The sequence below is a fragment of the Narcine bancroftii genome, chromosome 1 (assembly GCF_036971445.1).
Source record: "Narcine bancroftii isolate sNarBan1 chromosome 1, sNarBan1.hap1, whole genome shotgun sequence".
Taxonomy (NCBI): domain Eukaryota; kingdom Metazoa; phylum Chordata; class Chondrichthyes; order Torpediniformes; family Narcinidae; genus Narcine; species Narcine bancroftii.
In genome coordinates this window covers 478,414,261-478,432,708 of record NC_091469.1, presented here as the reverse complement: position 1 = coordinate 478,432,708, position 18,448 = coordinate 478,414,261, and the positions used below count along the sequence as shown (strand labels likewise).

General features: G+C 42.7%; 1 protein-coding gene across 7 annotated transcripts in view; it reads right to left on the bottom strand.

The window, feature by feature from the left end:
• LOC138751903 (5'-AMP-activated protein kinase subunit gamma-2-like) overlaps positions 1-18,448 on the bottom strand; it is a 621,068-nt gene that overhangs the window by 53,617 nt on the left and 549,003 nt on the right. For all 7 annotated transcript variants that reach the window (XM_069914838.1, XM_069914837.1, XM_069914836.1 and 4 more), the window contains one exon: positions 7,347-7,405. In XM_069914838.1, the coding sequence (XP_069770939.1) occupies positions 7,347-7,405 (59 nt within the window). The remainder of the gene's footprint in view (positions 1-7,346; positions 7,406-18,448) is intronic.

Here is an 18,448-nt window from a genome sequence, read left to right as displayed (position 1 = left end):
GTGAGGCGCCAAGATGCACGGTTTGAGGCGATATCAGCCCACTGGCGGTGGTCAATGTAGCAGGCACCAAGAGATTTCTTTAGGCAGTCCTTGTACCTCTTCTTTGGTGCATCTCTGTCACGGTGGCCAGTGTCGAGCTCGCCATATAACACAATCTTGGGAAGGCGATGGTCCTCCATTCTGGAGACGTGACCTACCCAGCGCAGTTGGATCTTCAGCAGTGTGGATTCGATGCTGTCGGCCTCTGCCATCTCGAGTACTTCGATGTTAGGGATGAAGTCGCTCCAATGAATGTTGAGGATGGAGTGGAGACAATGCTGGTGGAAGCGTTCTAGGAGCCGTAGGTGATGCCAGTAGAGGACCCATGATTCGGAGCTGAACAGGAGTATGGGTATGACAACGGCTCTGAATACGCTTATCTTTGTGAGGTTTTTCAGTTGGTTGTTTTTCCAGACTCTTTTGTGTAGTCTTCCAAAGGCGCTATTTGCCTTGGCGAGTCTGTTGTGTATCTCGTTGTCGATCCTTGCTTCTGATGAAATGGTGCAGCCGAGATAGGTAAACTGGTTGACCGTATTGAGTTTTGTGTGCCCGATGGAGATGTGGGGGGGGGCTGGTAGTCATGGTGGGGAGATGGCTGATGGAGGACCTCAGTTTTCTTCAGGCTGACTTCCAGGCCAAACATTTTGGCAGTTTCCGCAAAACAGAGCTGGCTCTGAATGGGCAACTAAAGCGGCATCGTCTGCAAAGAGTAGTTCACGGACAAGTTGCTCCTGTGTCTTGGTGTGAGCTTGCAGGCGCCTCAGATTGAAGAGACTGCCATCCGTGCAGTACCGGATGTAAACAGCGTCTTCATTGTTGAGGTCTTTCATGGCTTGGTTCAGCATCGTGCTGAAGAAGATTGAAAAGAGGGTTGGTGCGAGAACGCAGCCTTGCTTCATGCCATTGTTAATGGAGAAGGGTTCAGAGAACTCATTGCTGTAACTGACCCGACCTTGTTGGTTTTCGTGCAGTTGGATAACCATGTTGAGGAACTTTGGGGCCCTCTTGCAGCCATTTAAATTGGCTCCTTTGTTGATATTGTCTGTAATCTCCACTTTGTCAAGGCATGTTTTTGCTCTTGTCCAGATTTACCTTATATCCTATCCTGAGATCTTGCGTGGTCCTCAGCCATATACCCACCCTCTCCCGGTCCATCAAATATACTAGCACATCAACAGCAAATAAATTGATTTTATGCTTCTCCTGGCCCACTCTGAACCTCTTTCTTCTTTCTTTGGCTTGGCTTCGCGGACGAAGATTTATGGAAGGGGTAAAAAGTCCACGTCAGCTGCAGGCTCGTTTGTGGCTGACAAGTCCGATGCGGGACAGGCAGACACGATTGCAGCGGTTGCAAGGGAAAATTGGTTGGTTGGGGTTGGGTGTTGGGTTTTTCCTCCTTTGCCTTTTGTCAGTGAGGTGGGCTCTGCGGTCTTCTTCAAAGGAGGTTGCTGAACCTCTTTATAGCCAATATGAACAACAGGATGGACACCAGTCTTCAATCCATTGAGGATATCTACAAGAGGCAATCTGTTAAGAAAGCAGCCTCTATCCTCAAGGATTCCAGGCCATGCCTCTTCACTCTGCTACCATTAGGGGGAAAAAAAGGTACAGGAGTCTGAAGACTGTATAGAGTGGTACAAGGACAGCTTCTTCCTCTGGGCCATAAGATTGCTAAATGAACAATGGACCACAAATACTGCCCTTTGACTTTTTTCTCACACTTTTTTTTAAGGTGTATGTTGTAAGGTGGTTTATATTAAATGCTTGCACTGTGATACTGCCGCAAAACAATGAATTTTGTGGCATGTTCATGACAATAAATGTTGATTCTGATAATTTACTCTCACAAAGCCAGTTTCCTTTTCACACCTGGTATTATTTCACAGAAGCACAGATCCTTTAACTTATTTTAATGCTTCTCACTAATGGTCTGTTTCACTATTCATCAGTCCTTTGTATTAAACAGAACATGGCCTCTTTCTTTGCAACATTTTGCCTGTCCAAGGGTTTCTTTGACCATTGCAACACTGAACAAAATTACGCCAGATTAATTTATTGTTCCAGGCTTTGAATGCCTTCTTGTTATACTTTCAGGCTCTGAACTAAGTAATCAGCCACAACATTGTCTTTAACAACTTAGTGGTCTGCTATTTATGGAGCCAAAAGAGATAGAGGAGATGTTACACTTTTTTGCATCTGTATTTACTCAGGAAACTGGCACAGAGTCTATGGAAGTGAGGCAAATGAGGAGCTGTTCATTGAACCTATACAGAGTAAAGAGGAGGAGCTTGCTGTTTTAAGGCAAATAAAGGTGGATAAATTCCAGGCCATGACATGATATTCCCTTGGACCTTGAGGGTGGCAATTATACCAGCACACATATATGTATATATACATATATATATATATTTAACATGTCTTTAGCCACTGCACGGTGAGATGCTGGAGGAATTGAAGATAGCTCCGTTGTTTAAAAAAGGCTCTAAAAATCATCTGAGAAAATTATAGGTCGGTTTGTACGGCATCTGTTGTTGGAAGGTGTCCTCAGATATTGGATATTACAAGTGTTTGAATAGACAGGGACTGATTACAGATAGTCAACATTGCTTTGTGAGTGGTAGGTCATGTTTAATCAATCTGATAGTTTTTCAAAGTTCAAAGGTTTATTATCATAGCACATACATGACATCACATACAATGCTAAGATTCTTTTTCCTGCAGGCAAGGCACAATTGCAGTGCAAACAAAAACTGACTCAACATACACATTTAACAAATAAAGAAATGTAAACAAACACTGTGCAATACAGAGATAGTGAAAAAAATCAATAAACTACAAAAGTAAGAGTCCTTAAATGAGTCCCTGATGGAGTTTGTTGTTGAGGAGTCTGGTGGTGAAGGGGTAGCAGCTGTTCCTGAACCTGGTGGCACGAGTCTTGTGGCACCTAGACTTCTTTACTGATGGCAGCAGTGAGAACAGAGTGTGTGCTGGGTGGTGTGGACCTCTGATGATTGCTGCTTCTCACCAACGGCAGTGTTCCTTGTAGATGTTCTCGATGGTGGGGAGGGATTTTACCTGTGATGTCCTGGGCTGTGTCAACTATGTTTTGAAGGGTTTTATGGTCATGGGTATTGGTGTCCCCATACCAGTCCGTGACGCAGCCGGTCAGCACATTTTCCACCTCACATCTGTAGAAATTTGCTAGGGTTTCTGATGTCATACCAAACCTCCGCAAACTCCTGAGAAGTAAAAGTGTTGGCGTGCTTTTTTCACAATGCTGTTTGTTTGTTCAGTCTAGGAAAGATCCTCCAAGATCATGACACCCAAGAACTAAAATTTGCTCACTCTCTCCACCTCTGATCTCCCAATGATCACTGAATCATACAACTCTGGTTTGCTCCTCCTGAAGTCCACAATCAGCTCCTTGGTTTCTGCGACACTGAGAGCAAGGTTGTTGTTGATGCACCATTTAACGCTGCGATTTTGATTTCCTAGAGTTTTTTTCAAGGAGTTTGCCAGAAAAGATGATGAAGGAAAGGCTGTGGTGTTGTCAATGTGGACTTTAATAAGGCCTTTGACAAGGAACCACATGGGAGGTTAGTCAGCAAGGTTCAGTCATTCGGTGGTGAGGTCCATGGTGAGGTTGTAAATTGGATTTGACATTGGCTTTATGGGAGAAGTCAGTGAGTGGTGGTGGATAATTGCCTCTCTGCTGGAGGCCTGTAACTAGTAGTGTGCCTCAAGGATCGGTGGTAGCTTAATTGTGGTTTGTCATCTATACCCTATCTTCTCTTTGGCTTGGCTTCGCGGACGAAGATTTATGGAGGGGGTAAAAAAGTCCACGTCAGCTGCAGGCTCGTTTGTGGCTGACAAGTCCGATGGGGGACAGGCAGACACGATTGCAGCGGTTGCAGGGGAAAATTGGTTGGTTGGGGTTGGGTTTTTCCTCCTTTGCCTTTTGTCAGTGAGGTGGGCTCTGCGGTCTTCTTCAAAGGAGGTTGCTGCCCGCCAAACTGTGAGGCGCCAAGATGCACGGTTTGAGGCGTTATCAGCCCACTGGCGGTGGTCAATGTGGCAGGCACCAAGAGATTTCTTTAGGCAGTCCTTGTACCTTTTCTTTGGTGCACCTCTGTCACGGTGGCCAGTGGAGAGCTCGCCATATAACACGATCTTGGGAAGGCGATGGTCCTCCATTCTGGAGACGTGACCCATCCAGCGCAGCTGGATCTTCAGCAGCGTGGACTCGATGCTGTCGACCTTTGCCATCTCGAGTACTTCGACGTTAGGGATGTAAGCGCTCCAATGGATGTTGAGGATGGAGCGGAGACAACGCTGGTGGAAGCGTTCTAGGAGCCGTAGGTGGTGCCGGTAGAGGACCCATGATTCGGAGCCGAACAGGAGTGTGGGTATGACAACGGCTCTGTATACGCTTATCTTTGTGAGGTTTTTCAGTTGGTTGTTTTTCCAGACTCTTTTTAGGTTATACCCTATAACCTGGATGATAATGTGGTAAATTAGAGCAACAAGTTTGCAGATGACACAAAGATTGTTGATGTAGTGGACAGTGAGGAAGGCTTTCGAAGCTTGAAGAGGGAGCTGGACCAGCTGGAAAAATGGGCTGCAAGATGGCAGATAGAATCTAAACTAGAGAAGCATGAGGTTCTGCTCTTTGGAAATACAAACCAAGGTAGGACATAGTAAAAAGCAGTCGTCAAATCAAGTTTATTGCTCATTATATAGAACAGAGGGATCTGAGAATACAGATACTCAATTCCCCGAAAGTGGAGTCATAGATAGATAGGGTATAAAGAGAGCTTTTGACACAATGGCTTTCATAAATTGAAGTAGGAGTTGGGATGTTATGGTGAACTTGTGCAAGATATTGGTTAGGCCAAATTTGGAGTACTGTGTACAGTTTTGGCCACCTAACTACATGAAAGATATCAATAAGATTGAAAGAGTGCAGAAGAAATTAGCAAGGATGTTGCCAGGATTTGAAGAACTGTGTTACAGCTAAACAGGTTAGGACCTTATTCCCTGGAGCACAGAAGAACAAAGGAAGATTTGGTGGAGGTAGACAAAATTATGATGAGTATAGGTCAAGTAAATGCAAACAGGCTTTTTCCACTAAGATTAGGTGTGATAAAAACTAGAGGACATTGATTAAGCTTGAAGGGGGAAAAGTTTAAATAGAACATTAGAGGGAACATCTTCACTCAGAGGATGGCAAGAGTGTGGAACGAGCTGGCAGCAGAGATGGTACATGCTAGATCGATTTCAACATTTAAGAGAAGATGGGAGGTGTATGGCTGGCTATTGTACAGGTCAATAGGACTAGGCGGAAAAATAATTTGGCACAGGGCCCAGGGCCCATTTCGGTGTGCTATAGTGTTTCATGGTTCTCTGGAAGGTGCCCTGACTCGAAACAATAACTGGTTTCTCTTTCAAAATGTGCTACTTGTCTAGCTGTTCTTTCTATTTTTGTTTCAGAATCCAGCATCTGCAGGTTTGTTTCCATGGATAATGTGGACCATTTCCCAGATCTCTGGAGTCACCTCTTAGCAAAGACAGATATCAACCATGAAATTCACCATCGTTTTTACCACTCCATAAATGCCTGTGGCCCAGTAAGGAAAAGGGTGTGATCTACCTGGTACCAGTGAATATTGTCCTGCTCTATGTTTTTGAGACATCAACTATGAAGAATAAGCAATTCAAAACACAGGAAAGCTACTACCATTACTGTCTCACTTCCTCCATCACTCCTCTAAATCCATTGACAAGATAATCATTCTCTCCCAGGCCAACATCCTTGCGTTAAATGCCCTAATTATGCCCAATCACCTCAATGGCTAGTCATTGTGTTCACTGGACTGACACCAGATTCCCTAAACTGACAATCTATTCTGAAGCTGTTGTTGAAAAGAGATCACCAGGTGAACAGAGGAAAGGATTCAAGGGTATACTCACAGCCTCTTTGAGAAAAAGCAACATCCTGTGGAGGAGCAGTGTCTGTGATGGCACTGAGAATCCCCCATAGGCAGCACACAATTGGCACAGAGAGGAAAGCACCCACATGTCCTCATCATGGACTCCATGCCCCACCTATGCAAGAGTCTGCTGTTCCCACAATTGACCTCATCAGTAACCTCATAACACACAGAATGAAAGTAGAAGTGATCAGTGATCGCGAGGGACTAGCTGAGAAATAAGACAAAGAGCACAAGAGTACAGTGATTTGAGTTTTTGTTTTAAAGTGGCAATCAACAGGAGCAATTGGTTTGTATTTGTTTTAAGATCCTTGTTCTTGTAAACGAGATCATAGCACACATTGGAACAGGAAGCAGGAGGCAACTAATGGGCCCCCAGGTGCCTGCCTTCCACATACAAGGATCACTACACATCTTGTACTGCTGCACTAATCCAGATTCCCTGAAGAGATTTGATCTCTGCCAAATGAAGGAGCCTCCACAGTCTTCCTGAGCAGAGAACACCAAACATTCACATCCCATAGGGGAAGAATTTTTGTTCTATCCACCTACTGAATGGCTGATGCCGCTAGTTTGAGATGTGACCTCTAGTTATACATCCCCGATAGACAGAAACATCAACTCTGCATTTACCACGACAAGCCCAAATAGAATTTTAAATGTTTTAATAAAATATGTTTTCATTCTTCTAAATTCAAGGGAATATAATGCCAGTTTGCTTAAACTCCATTAATTATTTTACTCAGAACTGCATCCCAATAAAAAAAATCTGGTGAACCTTTGTTGCACTCCATTTAATAACACGTAGTTTTCTTTGGGTAAAGAGACCAAACCTGCACACAATACTCCAGATGCAGTGCCATTATGGTGCTTTACAATAGAAGCAATGAATCTTTACCCTTCTACTCAAATCCTCTTGCAATAAAGGTCAATACACTTTTCCTAATTACTTGGGATACCAGCTTGTCATTTGTGTTCAAGGTCAGCAAGAACCCTTTGAATATCAACATCTCCACACACTAACGTTTTTGTCTGCTTACTCTCCTGTGAAACACCTCGGAACATTTTAGTATAATAGAAGCTCAATATAAATGCAATTTTCAACTCTTGCTATGGAGGCTGAATTAATTAAACAGCTCCCAATGGTTTTCTCCCCACTGGTGTAATTGAAGGGTCAGTTCTAATGAGAAAAGGGATGGAAATTTCCTTCAGACATATATAGAGCACATGAATAAACTATGATTGTATTTTTCATATAATCTATTAATTTTAACTCCTAAAAGTTAATGCTGACAATTGAGAGTACCGGGTACTCACCATAGGTGACTTGTAGTATCTATGTAGTATATTTATGAAGTCCGTTATGGTTAACATTCCTAGGAAAAAAATAAATCTGATTATTTGAGGCCACAGGACATAACAGCGCGACTGAAACCTGTCACTTGGGGTGAAAACTGTTTCATTAAGATCAAGTAAGGGTTAAACATAGCAAAGAGTGATTTGGCAGGTTGGAAAAACTCCATGTCCCTCAGCAGCCACATCATAATTAAGCTGTCATTAAAGTCACCAATAACTAATCCCAAGACTGGTTTGAAAAGAAATACTCTGGGTACAAGATAAACTAGCATGCTATGTTTCCTCAGACTGTCACTTAGCCAGGTGCACCACATCAGTCCTGTACATTTCTAAATACAATGCAGCTTCCAATTAATTACTGTACCCAGGGATAATAAATCTTCACAATTTTGCATACTCAGGACCTCCTGTGGTATGAAATTAATATTAATTCTAAGTCTCAGAGCTTTCATTTTCTCAGACTGTTTGACTGCACGGAATAAACATTGTCTTAAACACAATAACTGCCACGACTTGGCATCAGGGTTACCAAGGTTGTGGGAAGAAAGCTATGCTTTTTGTAAGCCAATCTATCTTGTCATTCAGTTGATAATGTACGATAACTTCAACATTTTTTTTTAGGCTAAAACTACATATTGTATTGCCACTCACTCCTGCAGGCACCTCCACAATGTTACTGGGAGGTAGTCGGAGCAGCGTAAGGGCTGTGAGGAAGCCTCCAAGATTTCATTCTGACCTCTGTTTGGAGTCAAATCACTCTCTGTGAATGCACACGTTTCCCTGCATTCTCAGATCTCCTCCCCATACCCAAAAAGTGTGCTTGTTGTAACATTAATTGGACCTGGCTGGTGGGAAGGAGAATTAATGGAAGATATGTGTGAGAGGATAGGTTACAAAAAAATAATGGAGGAGTTGGATTGGTCCAAATCGATGAGTGGAAATAATACAAAATAGATATTCTCAAGAGACCACCATGCTACTTAGAGCAAAATCTACTCCAGTTGTTTGCAAGTAACTATAATAAGAACATAAATAGGAGCAAGAGTAGGCCATTCGGCCCATTGAACCTGATCTGCCATTCAATGGGATCAAGGCTAATCTGATGATGGGATTGTCTCTACTGACCTGCCATTTTCCCATATCCCTTAATACTCCTACTATGTAAAAATCTATCCAACCTTGTTTGTCATAAATATATTTACTGAATCCTGAAGTCTACAACTTCTGGCTATGATCAATTTTGGACTGAAAGCTTGATTCCAGATAGCTCAAGTTCTATTGGATGCAGGAAGATCATCTTTCACTAATTCAAGTTCAAATTTATTGTCAATATGCAATGGTAGAAGTTGCTTTACGAGCAAACTAGTTGAATACCTCATACATAGTACAAGTAAGACAGAACAAAAGTGTAGAGTTACAGAAAGATCAGTTGGCATGGAGCAAAACCAAAATAATATTATTTTGGGGTTCATTCAGGGGTCTGAAAATGGCAGGAGAAGGTGGCCTTGAATCTGGTGGTGGATAATTTCATGCTCATGAATCTAATTCCTGATGGGAGGTGGGTGAAGAAAGTGTGACTGGGATAGGATGAGTCTTTTAATATACAGACATGTAGCACAGTTACAGGCCATTTTGGCCCATGAGACTGGGCCACTCAATTTTCACCCAATTAACTTGCATCCCCTGGTATATTTCATCAACCACAATTTCCTTTTCATAAATACTTGTTGGCTCTGATCAATATTATTATTTTCTAACTGTTTTGCTATCACATCTTATTTTTAAACATATATGGTAACAGGCCCTTCCAATTAACTTACAATCCCTGTAGGTCTTTGAAGGGTGGGCGGAAACAGGAGCACCTGGCAGAAACCCACGCAGACGGGTGTTGGCTATTTTTCCAAGGGACTAGGGCAGATGTGCAGGAAATAGAGGAGATGCGTGTAAGTTCTAAGATAATAGTAGAAGGGAAGTGATAATTTTTGAAGAAGGATATTACTGGCAGCAAAGTTAGCGCAGCGGTTAGTGGAAAGTTGTTACAACACCAGCAACCGGAACCTGTTTTTGAATCCTGTGCTGACTGTAAGGAGTTTGTACATTCTCTTTGTGTTTGTGTGGGTTTCTTCTGGGTCCTCCGGTTTCCTCCCACTGTTCAAAACATACTAGGCTTGCAGGTCAATTGGGTGTAATTGGGCAGCATGGGCTTGAGGGCTGAAAAGACCTGTTATTGTGCTGTTTGTATCAATTTTTAAAAAAAATCTCAGATGCCCCAAAATGAAGACCATATCCAGGGAGCAGATGCAGTGAAGATGGAGGAATCGAGAGAAAGGAATAGAATTCTTGCAAGAGACGAGGTGGAAAGTAGTTTAGATGAGGTAATTGTGGGAGTTAGTTGATTTATAGAAGATGTTTTCAGATGGTTTGTCTCCTGAGATGGAGACAGGGAGATCGAGAAATGGGGAGACTGTTGTAAGAGGACCTGCCTCCACCAGGCAGTGTATTCCAGGAGTGACTGTTATAGGAATTAGACAAAGAAGTTGAATACTCTTGCAGCAGTGATCTGGAACAAATTACTGAAAAGACTGGTGAGCACAAGTTCAGTAAAGGAACTGGAAAGCCATTTTAAGAAAATGGCTTTCCATTTTAGAAAATTGCATAGAAGTGGGAGCTAACTGTATAGTTAACAATGGCACGATGGGCCAAACAGCTTCCTTCTGCACTGTAATACAGGATAGAGATTGAAAGTCTGGTGGCATGGTGTCAACTTAACAACCTCTCTCTCAATATCAGTAGGAACATAAGAAATAGGAGCAGGAGGTGGCCATCTGGTCCGTTGAGCCTGCTCCACCATTCAATCAGATCACGGCTGATCTGATCATTGACTCAACTCCACTTACCTGCCTTTTCTCCATACCCCTTAAGTCCTTTTTTATGTAAAAAATCTATCTATCTGAAATATGTTTAATGAAGTAGCCTCAACTGCTTCCCTGGGGCAAAGAATTCCATAGATTCACTACTCTCTGGGAAAAACATTTTTTCTCATCTCCATCTTAAATCTACTCCCTGCCAGTGAAAACAATTTTCCTACCTCTATCTTATCTATCTCTTCCGTAATTTTATCTTTCTATAAGATCGCCTCTCATTCTTCTGAATTGGAGTGAGTATAATCCCAGGCGATTTAGTCTCTCCTCATTACTCAATCCCCTCATCTCCAGGATCAACCTGGTGAACCTCCTCTGGACTGCCTCCAAGGTCAGTATATCCTTCCTCAAGTATGGAGACCAGAATTGAATTGCACACAGTGCTCCAGGTGCAACCTTACCAGTACCTTGTATAGTTGCAATATGACCTCTTGCTCTTGAATTCAATTCCTCTAGTGATGAAGGCCAACATTCCATTTGCTTTCTTAATAACCTACTGTATCTGCAACCCAACCTTTTGTGATTCATACACAAGCACTCCCAACTCCTTCTGCACTACAGCATGCTACAGTTTTTCACCATGTATATAATCTGCTCTTCTATTTTTTCTACTAAAGTGGATGACCTCGAATTTACTAACATTGTTCTCCATCTGCTAGAACTTTGCCCACTCACCTAACTTAACTCAATCCTTCTGCAGCCTCTCCACATCCTCTGTACAGTTTGCTTTTCCACTCACTTTAGTGTCATCCGCAAACTTGGCTACATTATACTCTGCCCCCCTTCCAAATCATCAATGAAAATGATGAACAGCTGTGGTCCCAGCACCGACCTCTGTGGAACTCCATTTACTACTGACTGCCAATCAGAAAAACACTCATTTATCCCGACTCTCTGCTTTCTGTCAGTTAACCAATTCTCAATCCATGCCAATATACTTCCCCCGACTCCATTCATCTGTATTTTATTGAAAAGTCTCTTGTGCACATCTTATCGTGCGGCATCTTATCAAACGCCTTCTGGAAATCTAAATATACAACATCAACCTGTTCCCTTCTATCAATCGCACCCATTATATCCTCAAAGAACTCCAGCAAGTTTGTCAAACAAGGTCTGCCCTTTCTGAATCCATGCCTGATGGAACCCATTCATTCTAAATGTCTTGCTATTTCATCCTAAATGATAACTTCAAGCATTTTCTCGACTATAGATGTTCAGCTCACTGACTGTCTTCTGACTACGTCCCTTCTTTAAAAAGTGGCATGACATTGCTGTCTTCTGGACCTGCCCAGAATCCAGAGAATTTTGGTAAATGAGTACCAATGCGTTGACTATAACTTCTGCCATTTCCTTCAGTATCCTGGATTGCATCCATCAAGACCAGGGGATTTGTCCACTTTCAGTCCCATTAGTTTGCTCATCAATATCTCTTTTGGAACAATTATTTTATCAAGGCCTTCACCTCCCTTCGCATCCTTATCACCCCTCTTTGTCAGTATGATCACTGATACAAAATATCTGTTCAATGCCTCGGCCATTTCCTCATTTCTCAGTATCAATCTCCCTTTCTCATCTTCCAAGGGACCTATGTTGACTCCAGTCACCCTCTTCCTTTTATATATTTATAACATTTTTTGCTATCTGTTTTTATATTTTGTGCTAATTTACCTTCATAATCTTCCCTTTCCTTATTTCTCATATAGTTGTCCTTTGTGCCTTTTAAAGTTTTCCCAATCCTTCAGTTTCCCACTACTTCTGGCTACTTTGTACAGATAAGCTTTTAATTTTATACTTTATTTCTTTAGTTAACCATGGCTGACTCTTCCCTCTCTTACTGCCCTTATTCTTAATCGGGAATAAGAATCGGGAAAAATCTCTGAAAGTCTTCCACTGTTCAACTGTTCTGCCAACTAGCCTGTGTTCCCAGTCCATGCCGACCAATTCCTCCCTCATCTTGTTGTAGTCTTCCCATTCAAGCACAATACACTAGTTTTAGATCTAACTATTGCACCCTCCATCTGTATGAGAAATTCAATCAAACTATGATCACTTTTTCCAAGAGGGTCCCTAACTACTAGATCTAAAATAGCTTTCTCCCTTGTTGGTTCCTTAACATGCTGCTCAAGAAACCGATCACAGATGCATTCTATGAAGTCATCCTCGACCAACTTGACTTTCCCTATCTACGTGGAAGTTAAAGTCCCCCACGACAACTACCATTTCATTCTTACATGGCCTCAGCTCTCTCTCGGTTAATTGCCTGTGCTACTGTGCTATTGTTACTTGGTGGGCGATAGTGATTTTTTTTCCATTTTACTATTCTTAATACCTACCCATATCAACTCAACATTCTGCTCCTTAGATCTTATATCATCTCTCACTATTGCCCTGATCTTATCCTTGATTAAGAGCGCCACCCCACTACCTTTACCTTCCTGTCTATCTTTCCTTATTACCTGACACCCTTGAATATTTAATTCCCAATCATGCCCACCTTGCAACCATGTTTCTGTGATGGCCACAAAATCATATGCTTGAGTGTCTCAAATTCACTAACTTGGTTTCTAATATTGCCGGCTTTCAGATAATGTGGCCTATGCTCTTTGTTCTTTTAGAATCTAGTGACCCCTGCATCCTTTGCTTTTAACTTTTCTGCCCTCTATTTTTCTTTCCTAACTCTGTCTTTGGTCTCTGTACCACCATCCTCATTCTTTCTTTGTAGGTTCCCACCCCCCTGCGCCATTAGTTTAAACCTTCCCCAACATCACTAGCAAACAACCTCCCTAGGACATTGATCTCGGCCCTGCCCAGATGTCGACCGTCTAGTTTGTACTGGCCCTATCTGACCCAAGAAACTGAAACCCTCCCTCCTGCACCACTGTTCAAGCCTCATATTCATTCTAACTATCCTGCTATTTCTTCTCTGGCTAGCTTGTGGCACTGGTCATAATCCTGAGATTTGAGATCTTACTCCTTAATTTATCTCCTAGCTCCCTATATTCAGCTTGTAGGATCTCATCCCACTTTTTTCCTATATCATTTGTACCAATATGGACCATGACAGCTGGCTGTTTACCCTCCCTTTTCAGAATGTCCTGCAGCTGCTCCGAGACCTCCATAACCTGGGAGGCAACACAACATCTGGGAGTCCCATTTGTGGTCATAGAAGCTCTTGACTTTTCCCCTTATTATAGAATTCCCTACAACTATTGCTCTACCACTCTTTTTCCATCCCTCTTGCACAGAGGGAGACAAAGGAGAAAATCAATGACCAGGAGAGGGACAGAGTCCACACAATGCCCATATTAATGGTGCTGAAGTCAAAAAGGTAGGTAACTTCAAATTATTTGAAGTAATTATCTCCATAACCAGACCTGGGAGAAGCAAGCAGACACAACAGTCAAGAAAGGCATCAACACTTCTAATTTATTCGAAGACAACCTCTACAAGTGCACAATTAAAACAATACTTCTGGTTGCATCACAGTGTAGGACGTGATCTGCTCATCCTACGATAGGAAGCTACAGGAGGTAGTGAACACAGCTTAGAAAATAATGCAATATTCCTTCCCATCCATGAACTCCACCTACATCTCCCACTGGCTAGGAAATGAAGCCAACATATTGAAGTGAGTGAAACATGAAAGTCTGTAAACACTGTGATTGTAGTAAACACACAGAAGTACTGGAGGAACCCAGCTGGCCTCACAATGTCCATAGGAGGTAAAGATATATTACCAATGTTTTGCGCCTGAGCCAAGGTACGAGTGAAGAAATGCAGACGACTGAATAAAGAAGATGGGGGGAGGGGGCATATCAATAGAAACTGGGTAAGTCAATGTTAATGCCATTAGTTGGAGGGCACCCAGAAGCAAGATAAGGTGTTTCTACAATTTGCAGGTGGTCTCAGTCTGGCAGTTCATAAGACCATGGACAGATGTGTCAGCAAGGGAATGGGGTGGGGAATTAAAATAGGTGGCCACTGAGAGAACCAAGTGGACAGAGCCAAGGTGCTGAATGAAGCAATCTCCCAGTTTGCATCCAGTCTCTCTGATGTAGAGGAGACCATAACAGGAGCACCAGATACCGTAGAAGACCCCCGCAGATTCACAAGGACTGGTTGGGGCCCTGAATGGTGGTGAGAGAAGAGGTGTGGGGGTATGTGGAGCACCTCCTGTGTTCACAGGGGTGGGTGCCAAGGGGGTGATTAGTGGGGAGGAAGGAGTGATCATTTAGAACAGGGGTGTCAAACTCAAATTCACCGAGGGCCAAAATTAAAAACTTGGACCAAGTCGAAGGCCGAACTAAATATTTATTGAAAATTTTCAACAACATCTGCATGTTTTCTCTCAACATATGTAACGTTAAACTTTTTCTTATTAAAATAAATGTTTCATAATAGTTTTGGTTAAACTCTTTCCATAAGAAGCATTAACAAATAAGAAATAAAATATTCAATAAATAATATTTCTCTCTAGCCTTTAAGCCAAGGATCGCACGTTGCCGAGAAGCATGCCAGGGAGCGGAGGTCTGCAGGGAGCCCTCCCCAGCCCAGCCAGCAAACCCGAGCGGCATCCCCCCCGCCCCCTCTCCCTCCTCCGCCTGCTGCAACCGCCGCCAACAACCCAAGGAGTCCCCGCTGGTCTCGCCATCTCATCGGGAATACCGTGAGAGCGGTGGAACTCATCCGCGACCTCCACCCCAGCGGAAAGTCCGATGCCCAGCAGCACCCACCCACAGATGAAGCTCAAGGAGATGTTGGAGCTAGGCGGCGGGTCCGTTGGAGCTAGGCGGCGGGTCCGTTGGAGCTAGGCGGCGGGTCCGTTGGAGCTAGGCGGCGGGTCCGTTGGAGCTAGGCGGCGGGTCCGTTGGAGCTAGGCGGCGGGTCCGTTGGAGCTAGGCGGCGGGTCCGTTGGAGCTAGGCGGCGGGTCCGTTGGAGCTAGGCGGCGGGTCCGTTGGAGCTAGGCGGCGGGTCCGTTGTATCGGCGCCGCTGTGACTATCTAATTAACTTTCCCGTTAACTATATCGGTGTACTGCTGTGCCTGCTGTGGAAGTGCTAAAAACTACTATGGTGGTGCCTGCTGCTGTGCGTGTGCTCTACTTGCGCGGCGGCCAGCAGGCCAACTCTCATATATATTTAATATGATCTTGCGGGCCAAATATAATTATAGCCCGCGGGCCAGAGTTTGACATGTGTGATTTAGAAGTACTGATCACACTTCACTCAACCCCTATCCTCCCATCAAGCAGAAGGCTTAGAGTGTGAAAGTGCACACTGACAGTTCCTTCCCTGCAGCCACCAAGTTCCTGAATGAGCCCCTTAAAAGGGCTATAACATGCTGCATTTACTTGGTGCTAATCAAGTCTACTTGTTACTTCAAAAAATTAATCCTCCACTTCTAATGCAGAGAAGCAGCAGGCCACACAGAAGAACATTGTGGGTTGAAGGGCCTGTACTGTAATGATCTATGTTCTATGCCTTTCAACCCGTTCTCTTTCCACAATTGTGATGAGTGTTCTCATAATTTCCTATTGAACATCAATCTACTCAGGTATTTAAAAATTGAGAGATACATTACAAAAGGGAACTATACAGATCAAGATAAGAGTGATTTGGCTACAAGGGCAATAAATTAAGTTCTCCAGCAATAAAGCTATTTTTACAGTATTTCTAATAAGACAATTGTCATTTATTTTCACATTCTGCTAATTATATCACAAAGATGAACTACAGCAATAGTGTCAGATACTGTATAAATTAATCTTGGAGATGACTAGAATCTGAAGTCAAGTGAAATCCAAGGGATTTCAGTATCAGACTAATTGACATTTTCCAAAGATCAATCAAGAGTTGGAAGCTTACGAGAAATCAATTGAAAATGGATCATGAAGAAAACCAAAATAAAAATCAGAAATGCTGAAATAACTCAACCTGTCAAGCAGCATTTTTAGAATGAGAAACTAGTTAATGTTTCAGGTCCACAATCCCTTCCTTATAAAAAAGCTGATAGATTCTATTTCCAAGGCTTTCAGTACAAATAATTTCATGTCCATTCAAGTTCTCACCAACCCTGTGAGACAGCTATACTCCTAATCTTCCAAAAAGTGATTCTTCAATATTAAATCCCATCTCATATTAAATGTTCCCAAGATCCACAAAAAATACCCATTCAAAAATGAGAAGAGTCCTTAATTGTTTATCCCAAATGGACAGGGTCTCCTGAGGTAATGGTGTAAATAATGGGTGCAAAACCTGAGGTGGAGATCACCTGCCTTGGATTAGTAAGTGTGGAACCAATGGGGAGCCAATCATTAAACCTGTTTGATTGTGGAGAGGCAAAATATCTATAAATATCTGAAAACCAACCACAATTCAAACTTCGGCATTAACCAAAATCATAAAGCAAAACATCACGGCTAAAGTAATACTACAACAGAATTTAAAAAAAACCTGAAATATACACCAGGTCAGTTAGCATCTTCAAGGAGGAAAACAAAGCTCATACATCAGAACATCAGCAAAGTTACTTAATGTAGACAACCCCAAGATCACGAATGGCACATCCTTTCAAGCTGAAGCACCCCAAGCAGCCTCCCAGGTATCCACTTCCATTAATGGCTACTACATAACATGCTTCAGGCACACTTGTAAACCCAACCCAAAATATCGAGATGAAACTGGGCTGACTGTTCACTGCTGAACTATAATTATTGTAATATATGACACCTACATGGGTTGTGGTACGTGAAGGGGGTGGCTGTCTGCACCCATTGTACTCGCCGTGACGCTAATGCGCATGCTGAGTCCCTGCAAAGCGTGCTAGTTAAAAATGGAGACAGAGCTTGGCTGGTGGCAGATGCCATTTCCAGGGGCTCCTGTTATATATTGTATTGTTGAATTTAACAGTAAAGCATTCATCAGAGGTTGCCACTTTGTGTTGTCTGGTTAATCGATGGTTCTGTGAGAGAAACAGATGCAATGACAAGATAGCAAAGAGGAGAGATAAAAGGAAAGGTCTATGCTGGAATAGGACGAAGGAGGGATTTAACGACAAAAGAGAAATCTAATGGAAAATGAATTACGAGTGCAAAAGAAAATACATTTGATGCCGAAACTCTGAAATAAAAGCAGTTATAAAAGCACTGTTTGTCAAATATTTTAATAACCTTCCATCGCATACATTCATATAATGAATCCAAATATTAATTGCAAAAACTAATGGTGTTAACCATATAACCATATACAGCACAGAACAGGCCAGTTTGGCCCTACTAGTCCATGCCGGAACAAATCCCCACCTTCCTAGTCCCACTGACCAGCACCTGGTCCATACCCCTCCAATCCTCTCCCCTCCATGTAATTATCCAGTCTTTCCTTAAATGTAAATAATGTCCTTGCTTCAACCACCTCCACCGGAAGCTTATTCCACATCCAAACCACCCTTTGCGTGAAGAAATTTCCCCTCATGTTCCCCTTATAATTTTCCCCTTTCAATCTCAAACCATGGCCTCTGGTTTGAATATCCACCACTCTTAATTGAAAAAGCCTATCCACGTTGACTCTCTCTGTCCCTTTTAAAATCTTGAACACCTCCATTCAAATCCCCCCCTCAAGCTTCTACGCTCCAGAGAAAAAAGCCCCAGGCTGCTCAACCTTTCTCTGGAACTCAAACCCTGACATCCTGTCAACATTCTCGTGAACCTTCTCTGCACTCTCTCTATTTTGTTTATATCCTTCTATAATTTGGTGACCAAAACTGCACACAGTTGATTGGCAACAGATGTTACAGTAGCAGCCACCACAGACAAGTGGGTTCACCATTCATGGATTAGGCTTCTTCATCATCCAAAGGACCCCAAATTGCATGATCTGGTATATGCGTGCCCCCATTGTATTACTGAGTCCACGAAAATTGCAGTAACCTAGATATTGGCAAGAAACAAGGCCAAAAAAGAGTTGTATTGAGATTTCACATCCCACTGTATTCTTTCCAAATATTAAAGCCAAATACCAAATCCCTAAATTAAAATCCAAACCAAATTAATGATTCACTCAGATAACATTGCAGTCTGACACAATCTGTCAGGTTTATCCTGAAGGTTCTCTACCTTCAAGATCATGTCCATGCTGGTCAGAATGT